Raw genomic sequence first — 14145 nt, forward strand, 5'->3', positions numbered from 1 at the left:
GCAAATCAGAAGGAGTATTGAGGAAGCTAAAAAATCAAATAAAATAGAAGACATCCAAATAGTAGAGGCAATAGAGAGGATAAGTAAAAAAAAAAAAAAAGAAAATATAGAAGGTGAATAATGTCTAATGTAAGAGGATTCTCAAACTGAGAATTTCCTCAATTTGATGAAGGAAACCTATACAGATTCAGAGTGCCAAACAAAATAAATCCAAACAAAACATCAAGATACATTATAATAAAAATAAAAAGAACTGGGTCCAGCGAGGTGGCACTAGAGGTAAGGTGTCTGCCTTGCAAGCGCTAGCCAAGGAAAGGACCACGGTTGGATCCTCCGGTGTCCCATATGGTCCCCCCAAGCCAGGGGCAATTTCTGAGCATGTAGCCAGGAGTAACCACTGAGCATCAAACGGGTGTGGCCCGAAAAACCAAAAAAAAAACAAAAACAAAAACAAAAAATAAACAAAGAAAGAGACATATTACTAGTAGTGGTAATAGAAAAATAAAATCTCAAGTACTAAAGAAACATGACAAATTTCTCACACAAAACCTTAGAAGGGAATGGAATGATATATTCAAAGTACTAATGAAGAAAACCTTCAATCTAGGATTCTTTACCTTGCTAGGCAGTCATTCATATTTGAGAGGAATAAAATATTTTCAGACAAACAAAAATCAAAGGCATTTGATGCATGAAACCTAATTCTGAAAGGAACACTGGTCAGCCTCATTTAAAAAGCTCTGAAGATAACTGAAACGATTAATACACTTGCTTTATATGCAGAAGCCTGGGTTCAATTGCCTGCACCACATATATGACTCATCACTAGAACAGACCTTATACCATGATTAGCCCCTAAGCACCACAAGGGGTAGTTCGAAAGCAATTAAAACAAAACCAGGGCCCGGAGAGAGAGCACAGCGGCGTTTGCCTTGCAAGCAGCTGATCCAGGACCAAAGGTGGTTGGTTCGAATCCCGGTGTCCCATATGGTCCCCTGTGCCTGCCAGGAGCTGTTTCTGAGCAGACAGCCAGGATTAACTCCTGAGCATCGGCCGGATGTGACCCAAAAACCAAAAAAAAAAAAAAAAAAAAAAACCCAAAAACAAAAACAAACTATCCTCCTAGATCATGTGTTCCAGAGGTTTCTTTAGCTTCAATCCTTATTCTGGTAGTTCAAAAACTGCAGTGTTCACTCAAATGATGGCTACCATTTGGTTGTTATGGAAACTGAATATGGATACAACCTAATTTGCCATTAAGATGCCCTCATATATAGTCCCTAACATTCCATATGTTCCCTAAGCCTGCCAGAATTAACCCTTTTGGGTGTGGCCCAAAACAAACAAAAATCCTAAATCCTGTGTATATGTATAATAAACTGAGTCATAATAAACTGAGTATAATAAACTGAGTAATGTTAAAATATGCAAGCTGGTAAAAAAAGAAAAGTGATCATAACTTGTTTCTAATGCTGCTTTGTGTCCTTATGCACTTAACAAAAGTCACTTCTCTAGGATTTTACTAAAACATAATTTTTGGAAACTAGATGTTAAATTATTTAATTTCCTCCTGAACTGTCCCTGGGATTCAAATTACCAAGCATATTCTCTACCTTATTACATTATTTCCTTTCACCTTTTATAAAAAAATACATATAATTCGTCCCTATCTGAAAGAAAGCTTGACAATAGAGATAGTTGTAAAAGGTTATTGACTCTTTAATGATTGGTGGTGAAGTAGTATTTCAAGTGTAAAAAATATGGGGACTATTGAGAACAAAATATTCAGAAACATATACTAATCTCAATATAGATAGGATTAAAAAACTTTTACTGCTAGAATTTGTATTCTGAAACTGAAAAAATACTTTCTTTTTTTACTATATATAGAGAGTGATTTAAAATGATGAATACATTAAGCTTATGCAATTCAATGTCATCTCAATAAAATATTTCATAATTTAAAATTTTTAATACTGAGATACTTTGTTTCTTTTAAAGTTGAAAGATGAATAAAAACATTTGAAATTCAATGTTCTCAGGGAAAAGTACTAAATTATACATTATATATGAATTCTTGCTTTGTTGGCATCATGTATAATCATCTTTTATTTATATAATGTTAAATTATCTTTTAAGCAATAGTAAGTTACTTTACCTGCAATGCTTTTAATGTTTCCTTCAATCCTTCTATTTCTTTTTCTTTTATTTCTGTAGAAAGTTGATATTTTCCCTTTAAATAAAAGAATTATTTTTTAATCCTTTCTAGTATACATGATATTATTAATGGGAAAATACAAGAGCACAAAAACTAAAATCTCTGACTTTATATCTTCACAAACCTTAGGCTTGTATTTAAAAATTACATCTAATGTTGTTTAAATATTATTAAATTAAAATAATTTTTCTAAGATTGTAAATACCATAAAATTAAAATCTTTCAGGCAACTTTATCAGTAAGGCATTCCTGAAAACGTATGAATACTATATAATTAGATATTTAGTTCATATAAGTCAAATAAAAATATACTAATTACTAAGATACAAGTACAATTGCCTTACACATTAGGAGAGACATTTTTGTGTGTGATGGGGATTGATATGGAGAAGTTCCTATTTGTTTTGTTCCGTTTTTGGGCCACACCTGGTGGTGCTCAGGGGTTACTACTGCGCTCAGAAATTATTCCTCGCATGGAGCTGGAGCAATAACACAGTGGGTAGGGTGTTTGCCTTGCCTGGACTGACCTAGATTCAATCCCTGGCATCCCATATGGTCCCCTGAGCCTGCCAGGAGTGATCCCTGAGCACAAAGCCAGGAGTAACTCAAGTGCTGCTAGTGTGGCCCAAAAACCAAACCAAAAAAAAAATACTCCTGGAAGTTTTAGGAGACCATACAGGATACTGGGGACTGAAACCGGGTCAGCCTCATGCAAGGCAAATGCCCTCTCTGCTGTGCTTCACTCTGGCCTCTAATATGGAGAATTTTTAAAGACATTTTTCTTAAAAAAAAAAAAACAAACATCAAATTATAAATGTATGCTCATTAACATAATTAAAACATGGATTAACTATTGAATACCTAGTGAAGGTATTTGATATTTGATGAATTTCTAGGATATTTTCAGAACTGTGTCTTCCTTTCTAGTTGATCCATCTCCACATCCAAACCATCTTAATGTTTTATTTTTTAAGAAGATTACATTCAAAATAAACAGGGTAAAGGGACAAAGAGACAGTACAGCATGTAAGATGCTGGCCTTGATGTAGCCAACCCAGGTTCTTTTTCCCCACTGGAGTAATCCCTGAGCTCAGAATCAAAAATAAACAAACCCTATATCTAAGTTGAAGCAATTAACAGTCTATTTTATTTATTTCTAATATAATAAACAATTTATTAATGAACACATTTAAAGGTAATTTAATTGTTTTAGATGTTAATGTATTTATCCTTAAAATAAAAATAATTAATAAATACCTTTTCTTCTTCCAAGGTACACATCTTCACTTGCAACTGATAAAATTTAAAAAAATTTAAACACAATTAAGCAAATTGTTAACAGTGATTTACACTGATTAGTGAGACTACAGAAATATTCGGCATGTATATATTATGTGAAATTAATGTGAATATATCTTTAAATTGATAAAATATAATAAAGAATATTAAAGGGCCAATGTCATCAAAGAAAGCAAACAAAGCATTCAAGAAATGACATCCTGCACTTTGAGGACTTCAAGGGAAACTTTTTCTGCGCCTGTCGCCTGTGTTTCTGAATCCTTGAAGGTTTCCTCAGAGGCCTAGGGAGCGCCCCCAAAAAACTGCATTTGAAGCTGCCCAGTAAGTACATTCTGGCTGCGGGAGTCGCTGTCCAATAAACTGAGGTCTCTGGCCTGTGGAGGCTCCGCCCTGCTGTGCCTTTGTTCACTTTGAGGACTGCAAGGGGAATTTCTTCTGCACCTGTCTGTCTGTGTTTCTGAATCCCTGAAGGTTTCCTCAGAGGTCTAGGGAGTGCACCCCGAAAAAACTGCATTTTGAAGCTGCCCAGTAAGTACATTCTGGCTGCGGAGGTCGCTGTCCAATAAGCTGAGGTCTCTGGCCTGTGGAGGCTCCACCCTGCTGTACCTTTGTTCACTCTGAGGACAGTCAACTAGAGGCAGCAGAAGAGCACGGCCTCTTCGCTTTGCAGCCGCACACTCTTTCTAACCAATGAACCCCACCACAACACGCAGGAAAAACCACACTACAAACGTGACAATGGAGAAACCTCGCAGGCAAACACCATCCACAGAGAATAAAGAAGAAAGCTCAGATGACCTAATAAATTCCAACCACCTGATTAACCTCTCAAATAAAGAGTTTAGAATAGAAATATGGAAGATGTTCGTAGAACTCAAAAGAAGCATAGATCGATCTGAACAGAACACAACGACAGAAATCAGAAAACTCCAAACTGAAATAACAGATCTGAAAAACATGGTTGCTCAACTGAAAATCTCAATGGATAGCCTCACCAACAGGGTATCAGCAGCTGAGGAGAGAATCAGAGTACTGGAAGATGTGATGCAGAAAAACTCAACACAACAGAAGAAATTGGAAAAGAACCTTAAGACAAACGAACAGGCAATGGAAAAAGTACTCAAGGAATGCGAACAGATGAAAACAGAAGTCTTTGATAAACTCAACAGAAACAACAGAAGAATCATTGGAGTCCCAGAAACCCAGGAAGGAGATCTCCAGGAAGAATCAACTGTCAAAGACATCATCAAAGAGATACTCCCAGAGTTAAAGACTTCATGCAATCAAATCCTGCATGCCCGAAGAGTACCAGCTAAAAGAGACCCAAAGAAAAACACCCCAAGACACATCCTCGTTACAATGACAAATCCCATAGATATAGAATACTGAAAGCAGCAAGATCAAAAAGGGAAATTACATTCAAAGGAGCATCCCTAAGACTTACAGCAGACATGTCACAAGAAACTCTCAAGGCCAGGAGACAGTGGTGGGATATTGTGACAAGACTGAGTGAAATGAATGCCTCACTGAGAATACTGTACCCAGCCCGATTCACGTTCAGGTTTGAAGGAAGAATACATAGCTTCATGGATAAACAACAGCTCAGAAAATTCACAGATGATAAACCAGCCTTAAAGGAAAAACTGACAGGTCTACTCTAAGACAAGAGAGACCAACAAACACAGCAAACTTATCTACAAAGATGACATTAAATCCTATAACAATCATCTCCCTCAATTTCAATGGACTAAATTCACCAATTAAAAGACACAGAGTGGCAAAATGGGTCAAAAAGCTGAATCCAACTTTCTGCTGCCTACAAGAAACACATCTGAATAGTCAGAACAAACATAGACTCAAAATTAAAGGCTGGAGGAAAATTATCCAAGCAAACAACACCCTCAAAAAAGCTGGGGTAGCCATATTAATATCTGATGACACCAATTTTATACTCAGAAAAGTGGTAAGGAACAAAGATGGACACTATGTACTAATCAAGGAATATGTGCAACAGGAAAAAAATCAGACTATTAAACATATATGCACCCTATGAGAGACCAGCAAATTATCTAATACAATTACTGACAAATCTGAAAGAAGAAATCAGTAATAACACAATATTGTGGGAGACCTCAACATGGCCCTATCAACACTTGATAGGTCAACCAGATTGAAACCCACAAAACAACATACTAGCCCTGAAAAGAGTAATGGAAGAAAGAGGACTAGCAGATATATACAGGACACTCCATCCCAAAAAAACCTGGATACACATTCTTTTCCAATGTACATGGATCATTCTCCAGAATAGACTACATGCTAACACATAAAACATACCTCCATAAAATCAAGAGGATAGAAATCCTGAAGGCTACCTTTGCTGACCACAAGGCTCTGAAATTAGATGTGAACTACAAAGCCACACAGAAGAAAAACTTTAACAACTGGAAATTAAACACCCTGCTACTGAACAACCAGTGGGTCCGAGATGAAATCAAAAAAGAAATCAAAACTTCCCTGGAAACAAATGATAATGAAGACACAAACTGCCAGAATCTATGGGACACAGCAAAAGCAGTCCTGAGAGGAAAATTTATAGCTCTACAAGCACACATCAGGAAGGAAGAAGGGGCATACCTGAATAACTTAATGACGCAACTCAAAAAATTAGAAAATGACCAACAAAAGGAACCAAAAATAGGGAGACAGAAGGAAATAACAAAACTGAAAGCAGAACTCAATGAAGTGGAAAACCAAAAAACAATCCAAAAGATTAACGAAAGCAGAAGTTGGTTCTTTGAAAAAATAAACAAGATTGATAGACCACTGGCAAAACTCATAAAGAAAGAGAGAGAGAGAAATCTGATAACCTGTATTAGAAATGAAAAGGGGGAAGATCACGACAGATATTGCAGAGATCCAAAGGGTAATCAGAGACTACTTTGAGAAACTTTATGCTACTAAACATGAGAACCTAGAAGAAATGGAAACATTCTTGGACACTTATAACCTTCCACATTTAAGTAAGGAGGATGTAGCATATCTAAACACACCCCCATCACTACTGAGGAAATTGAAACTGTAATCAAACATCTGCCCAAAAAGAAAAGCCCAGGCCCAGATGGTTTTCCTAATGAATTTTTTTAAATCTTTCAAGAGGACCTACTACCAATCCTAGCCAGGCTCTTCCATGAAATTGAAAAAAATGGGAACACTCCCAGCTTTTATGAAGCCAACATCACCTTGATACCAAAACCAGACAGAGACGCTGCCAAAAAAGAAAATTACAGACCAATATCCCTGATGAATGCTGATACAAAGATAGATCTTCAACAAAATCCTGGCAAATAGGATCCAATGCATCATCAAGAAGATCATACACTATGACCAAGTAGGTTTCATCTCAGGAATGCAAGGATGGCTTAACATCCATAAATCTATCAACATCATACACAACATCAACAACAAGAAAAATAAAAATCACATGATCATATCAATAGATGCAAAGAAAGCATTTAATAAGGTCCAACACCCATTCTTGATCAAAACTCTCAGCCAGATGGGAATGGAAGGAACCTTTCTCAATCTAGTTGAAGCCATCTACCACAAACCAATAGCAAATATTATCCTCATTGGAGAAAAACTAAAAGCCTTTCCTCTAAATTCTGGCACAAGACAAGGCTGTCTGCTCTCACCACTCCTCTTCAACATAGTACTGGAAGTTCTTGCTATAGCGATGAGGCAAGAAAAAGATATCAAAGAAATCCAGATAGGAAAGGAAGAAGTCAAGCTCTCATTGTTTGCAGACGACGTGATACTCTACTTAGAAAACCCTAAAGACTCTACCAAAAAGCTTCTAGAAACAATAGATTCATATAGCAAGGTGACAGGTTACAAAATCAACCTACAGAAATCAATGGCCTTTTTATACACCAATAATGATAGGGAAGAGATGGAAGTCAGGAAGGCAATTCCATTCACAATAGTGCCACACAAATTCAAATATCTTGGAGTCAACTTGACCAAAGATGTGAAGGACCTATACAAAGAAAACTATAAAGCCCTGCTCCAAGAAATAAGAGAGGACACACGGAAATGAAAACACATACCGTGCTCATGGATTGGCAGGATTAACATCATTAAAATGGCAATACTCCCCTAAGCATTATACAGATTTAATGCAATTGATCCCCTTAAAAATACCCATGACATTCTTCAAAGAAGTGGATCAAACACTTATGATGTTCATCTGGAACAATAAACACCCTCGAATATCTAAAGCACTCCTAGGAAAAGGAAAATGGGAGGTATTACTTTCCCCAACTTTAAACTGTACTACAAAGCAATAGTTATCAAAACAGCATGGTATTGGAATAAAGACAGACCCTCAGATCAGTGGAATAAACTTGAGTTTTCAGACATTGTCCCCCAGACATAAAATTACCTAATTTTTGACAAAGGAGCAAGAAATCCTAAGTGAAAAAAAAAAAAAAAAAAAAAAAGAAATCCTAAGTGGAGCAGGGAAAATCTCTTCAACAAGTGGTGCTGGCAGAACTGGTTAGCCACTTGCAAAAAAGCAAACATAGACCCCCAGTTAACATCATGTATGAAGGTAAAATCGAAATGGATTAAAGACCTTGATATCAGACCTGATACCATAAGGTATATAGAACAACAAGTCAGTAAAACACTCCATGAATTGAGACTAAAGGCATCTTCAAGGAGGAAACTGCACTTTCCAAACAAGTGAAAGCAGAGATCAACAGATGGGAATACATTAAACTAAGAAGCTTCTGCACCTCAAAAAAAATAGTGCCCAGGATACAAGAGTCACCCACTGAGTGGGAGAAACTATTCACCCAACACCCTTCTGATAAGGGGCTAATATCCAAAATATACAGGGCACTGACAGAACTTTACAAGAAAAAAACATCTAATCCCATAAAAAATGGGGAGAAGAAATGAACAGACACTTTGATAAAAAAAAAAAAAAAAGAAATACAAATGGCCAAAAGGCACATGAAAAAATGCTCCTCGTCACTAATTATCAGGGAGATGCAAATCAAAACAATGATGAGATACCACCTCACACCACAGAGATTGGCGCACATCACAAAGAATGAGAACAATCAGTGCTGGCAGGGATGTGGAGAGAAAGGAACTCTTATCCACTGCTGGTGGGAATGCCATCTAGTCCAACCTCTATGGAAAGCAATATGGAGATTCCTCCAAAATCTGAAAATTGAGCTCCCATTCGACCCAGCTATTCCACTCCTGGGGATATACACTAAGAACATAAGAATACAATACAAAAACCCCTTCCTGACACCTATATTTATTGCAGCACTATTCACAATAGCCAGGCTCTGGAAACAACCAAGATGCCCTTTGGACGAATGGCTAAAGAAACTGTGGTACATATACACAATGGAATATTATGCAGCCATCAGGAGAGATGAAGTCATGAAATTTTGCTATACATGGATGTACATGGAATCTATCATGCTGAGTGAAATAAGTCAGAGGGAGAGAGAGATGCAGAATAGTCTTACTCATTTATGGGTTTTAAGAAAAATAAAAGTCATTTTTGTAACAATTTTGTAACAATGAGAGGAGGGCTGGAACACCAGCTCACTTCATGAAGCTCACCACTAAGAGTGGTGAGTGCAGTTATAGAAATAACTACACAGAGAACTACCAGGATCATGTGAATGAATGAGGGAACTGAAAAGCCTGTCTGAAGTACAGGTGGGGGTGGGGTGGGATGAAGAGAGATTTGGGACATTGGTGGTGGGAATGTTGCACTTGGTGAAGGGGGGTGTTCTTTACATGACTGAAACCTAATCACAATCATTTATGTAATCAAGACATTTAAATAAAGAAAAAAATCGAAAAAAGAAATGACATCCTTAACATGTTTAGTTTTCCCTTCAGTTTTTTTTCTTAAATGTTTCAATATTGTGCCCTCTTAAAAATAATGTCATTTAAAAAAATAATGTCATTTTCTGAAGGCGTACTTTTGTTTTTGTTTTTGTTGGGTCACACCCGGCAGTGCTCAGGGGCTACCCCTGGCCCTATGCTCAGAAATCACTCCTGGCAGGCTCGCGGACCATATAGGATGCCGGGATTCAAACCACCGTCCATCTGCATGCAAGGCAAATGTCCTACCTCCATGCTATCATTCCAGTCCTGAAGGCGTACTTTTAAAAAATAAAAATATCTGTGTTCGGGCCACAGCGATAGCACAGCAGTAAGGCATTTGCCTTGCACGCAGTCAACACAGGACAGACCCCAGTTTGAATCCTGGCATCCCATATGATCCCCTGAGCCTGCCAGAAGTGACTTCTGAGCACAAAGCCAGGAGTAACTCCTGAGCGTCATCGGGTATGACTCAAAAACAAACAAACAAACAAACAAAATCTGTGTTAACAGGGGTAATAACTTCTAAAATTAAAAATGTATGTGGTGGGGCCAGAGCAATAGTACAGCATTTGCTTGCTCACAGCTGACCTGGTTTCAAGTATTGTCATCCCATATGGTCTGCCAAAGCCTGCCAGGAGTGAATCCTGAGTACAAACCCAAGAGTAACCTCTGAGCACTGTGGGATGTGGCTCAAAACCAAAACAAACAGACAAAAATATATGTGAACATCCAGTAGAAAACAACACTTTAAAACAATATATATAGGATATATTATGCATGATTATCATGCATATTTTATGCATGATAATATATTTAGAAAATCCTAAAGACTCTATCAAAAAAGCTCCTAGAAACAATACATTTGTATAGTAAAGTAACAGGCTCTAAAATTAATGCACAAAAGTCTATGGCTTTCCTATATACAAATAATGAAATACAAATGGAACTGGAGCAATAGCATAGTGGGTAGGATATTTATTTGCCTTGTATGCAGCCAACCCAGGTTCAATTCCCAGTATCCCATGGAATTCCCACAAGCCTGCCAGGGGTGATTTCTGAGTGCACAGCAGGAGTAACCCCTGAGCACCATCTGATGTGACCCAAAAATAGCAAAAACAAAAAACAAACAAAAATTGTGAATTAAAAGAAAGAGAATTAAAAAAAAAAGTCCCACTCACAACTGTACCTCAGAATATCAAATACATAGGCAAAAGACAAAGAAGTTAAAAAAAAGAGGGGGCAGAGTGATAGCACAGGTAGGTAAGGCATTTGCCTTGCATGCAACTGACCTTGGTTCTATCCCCGGATCCCATATGGTCCCCCAAGCCTGCCAGGAGTGATTTCTAAGCACAGAGCCAGGAGTAAACCCTGAGCATTGCTGGGTGTGGCACATAAACAAACTAAAAATCCTAAACAACAACAACATGGTATTAGAATAAAGACAGACCCTCCAATCAGTGGTACAAAATAGAAAATTGAGAGAGAATCTCTAATGTATATGATCAGTTAATCTTTGATAAAGGAACAGAAATATGGAGTGAACAAAATGAAAAATTGAGAGACAGTCTCTAAGGTATATGATCAGTTAAGCTTTGATAAAGGAGCAAAATAGGAATAGGAAATATGAAGCAAAAATATTAAGAAAAGCCTCTTTAATAAGTGGTATGGAAAAACAGGTCAGTCACATACTAAAAAATTACTTAGACGTCTTCCTGACACCATGCATAAAAGTAAAATCAAAATGGATCAAAAATCTTGCTATTAGATTTGAATTCATAATGTATATAAGAAAAACATAGACAAATCTCTCCTAACACTGAAATTGTAGGCACCTTTAAAGATGAAACACCACTAACCAAGCATGTGGAAGCAAATATATACAAATGGGACTACATTAAATTAATAAATATCTGCACCTCAATGGAAATGAAGACTAGAATACATACAAAGACCCCACATGCTGGCAAAAATTATTTGCCTACTGTTGGATTACACCTTGTTTTATCCAAAACAAAGACCTCACCAGCGTCCTCTTTTCCTTTTCATTCACCACTTTTTACATATGAAAGGCCCACCTAAACTGGATTAATGGGAGATGAGTACTTTTGTGTGTCATTGAACCTTCCCCTACCTGGTTGTGGATTAGATGGTCAATAAAGAGAAGTCGGTTTGAGAAGTCAGGCTCTGGGCCATCAAGATGGAAGCCACCTCGTCTCCATGCTTTTTTACCATATGAATGTCTTAGATTATTAATTCTCAGGGAGACCTTGCTTCAGATCCGTTTTCCTGGGTCTGAACAACAATCCATTTGAATTACAACAAATGGAACCTTACACCTACCGTTCATTAAATAAAGGGTTAATGTTCAAGAAAAATTAATTACTAGTAGAAATTTATAAGAAAAAAATCCAACCCTATCAAAATTTGGACAGAAGAGATGAACAGGGCCTGGAACAATAATACAGCAGTAAGGAATTTGCCTTGCACTTGACCGACCTGGGACAGACCCATGTTCAATTCCCACATCCCATATGATCCTCTCCATCCTCCGAGTCTGCCGGGGGCGATTTCTGAGCACAGAGCCAAGAGTAACCTCTCAGTGCCACCAGGTGTGACCCAAAAACAAAAACAAAAAAGAGAGATGAACAGAAGTTTCCTCAAAGAATTACAAATGGCCAAAAGGTGCATGAAGAACTATTCTAGTTATCACTAGTTATCAGATAAAGAAATTCAAAGTGTAATCAGAGATTATGTTGAGAAACTCTATGCCATAGAATATGAGAACCTGGAAGAAATGGATAAATTCTTGGACTCCTATAACTTCCCAAGGTTAAACCAAGATGATTTGGCATATCTGAACAGACATTACTATTGAGGAAATCAAAATGGTATTCAAAAGTCTTCCTAAAAACAAATGCCCAGGCACAGATAGATTCACTAGTGAATTCTTTCAAAACTTTCAAGAGGACCTACTACTTTTCAGGCTCTTCTGAAAAATTGAAGAAACAGAAATACTCCCAAATAGTCTTAACATAGCCAGCATGGCCCTGCTACCAAAAGCAGACAAAGATGCCCCAAAAAAAGAGAACTAGAGATTAATATCCTTAATGAACACAGTTTTAAAGATCCTCAACAAAATCCTAGCAATGTCATCAAAAAGGTCATATACCATGACCAAGTAGAATTCATCTCAGAGATACAAGGATAGTTTAACATATGTAAATCAGGGCCCGGAGAGATAGCACAGCGGTGTTTGCCTTGCAAGCAGCCGATCCAGGACCAAAGGTGGTTGGTTCGAATCCCGGTGTCCCATATGGTCCCCCGTGCCTGCCAGGAGCTATTTCTTAGCAGACAGCCAGGAGTAATCCCTGAGCATCGCCGAGTGTGGCCCAAAAACCAAAACAAAACAAAAAAATATATGTAAATCAATCACTGTAATATATCATATCAACAAATGAAAAATAAAAACCATATGATCATATCAATAGATGCAGAGAAAGCATTTGATAAGGTTCAAAAAAAATCTCAACAAAATGGGAATGGAAGAAACTTTTCTCAATATAGTCAGGGCCATTTACCTCAAGTCCATGACAAATATTATACTCAATGAGTAAAAACTGAAAGCCTTTTCTTTAAAATCTGGCACAAGGCTGCCCTCTCTCACCAATCCTTTTCAACATTTTACTGGGAATTCTGCCACAGCAAGTAGACAAGGAAAAGATATCAGGGCATCCAAATAGGAAAGGAAGAAGTCAAGCTCTCACTGTTTGCAAATGGCATGATACTATATTTAGAAAATTCTAAAGGCTAACAAAAAGCTTCTAGAAACAATAGATTTATATATCAAAGTTTAGGCTACAAAAGTAACACACAAAAATCAATAGCCTTCTTATATACAAATAATGATAGAGAAAAATAGACATTAAAAAACAACCCCCTTGTGCTCGCTTCGGCAGCACATATACTAAAATTGGAACGATACAGAGAAGATTAGCATGGCCCCTGCGCAAGGATGACACGCAAATTCGTGAAGCATTCCATATTTTTTAAGAAATTTTAATTAAAAATTCAGTTTATTTTGTCTTAAAAAAAAAAAACCCTTCACAATAGTACCACAGAAACTCAAATCACTTGATGTAAACTTAACTAAAGAAGTGAAGGACCTAAACAAAGAAAACTACAAAATACTGCTACAAGAAATAAAAGAGGGCACAAGAAAATGGAGGCCTGTACCCTGTTCATGGATTGGGAGGATCAACATTATTAAAATGGCAACACAAAGCATTATACAGGTTTAATGAAATTCCTCTAAAGGATACCCAGAACATTCTACAAATTAGATCAAACACACACAAAATTCATTTGGAAGGCTAAACACCCACAATTGCTAAAGCAACCCTTAGGAAAAAGAAAATGGAAGGCATCATCACTTTCCCCAACTTTAAATTTTATTACAAAGAAATAATCATCAAAAGAGCAAAGTATTGGAATAGAGACAGACTCTCTGATCAATGGAATAGACTTGAATACCCAGAAAATAAACCCCAGACATACAATCAAGTAATCTTTGATAAAGGGGCAAGAAATGCAAAATGGAGGAAGGAAAGCCTCTTTAACAAGTGGTGTTGGGAAAACTGGTCAACAACTTGCAAAAAAGTGAACTCAGATCTCTAACACCATGCACATAGGTCAAATCTAAATGGATT

General features: G+C 37.1%; 2 protein-coding genes and 1 non-coding gene across 3 annotated transcripts in view; 2 read left to right on the forward strand and 1 right to left on the reverse strand.

The window, feature by feature from the left end:
* CCDC73 (coiled-coil domain containing 73) overlaps positions 1-11161 on the reverse strand; it is a 75026-nt gene extending 63865 nt beyond the window's left edge. The window contains 3 exon segments of the mRNA XM_049780697.1: positions 2159-2233; positions 3476-3511; positions 11129-11161. Coding sequence (XP_049636654.1) covers positions 2159-2233; positions 3476-3511; positions 11129-11161 — 144 coding nt within the window.
* The window catches only part of PRRG4 (proline rich and Gla domain 4), an 11371-nt gene continuing 8385 nt past the window's right edge, over positions 11160-14145 (forward strand). Inside the window, exon 1 of the mRNA XM_049780698.1 lies at positions 11160-11169. Coding sequence (XP_049636655.1) covers positions 11160-11169 — 10 coding nt within the window. The remainder of the gene's footprint in view (positions 11170-14145) is intronic.
* Positions 13380-13486, forward strand: LOC126019617 (U6 spliceosomal RNA). The gene has a single exon (XR_007499250.1). It is a non-coding gene; the product is annotated as a U6 spliceosomal RNA (small nuclear RNA).

The sequence above is a fragment of the Suncus etruscus genome, chromosome 9 (assembly GCF_024139225.1).
Source record: "Suncus etruscus isolate mSunEtr1 chromosome 9, mSunEtr1.pri.cur, whole genome shotgun sequence".
In the NCBI taxonomy this organism is placed as follows: domain Eukaryota; kingdom Metazoa; phylum Chordata; class Mammalia; order Eulipotyphla; family Soricidae; genus Suncus; species Suncus etruscus.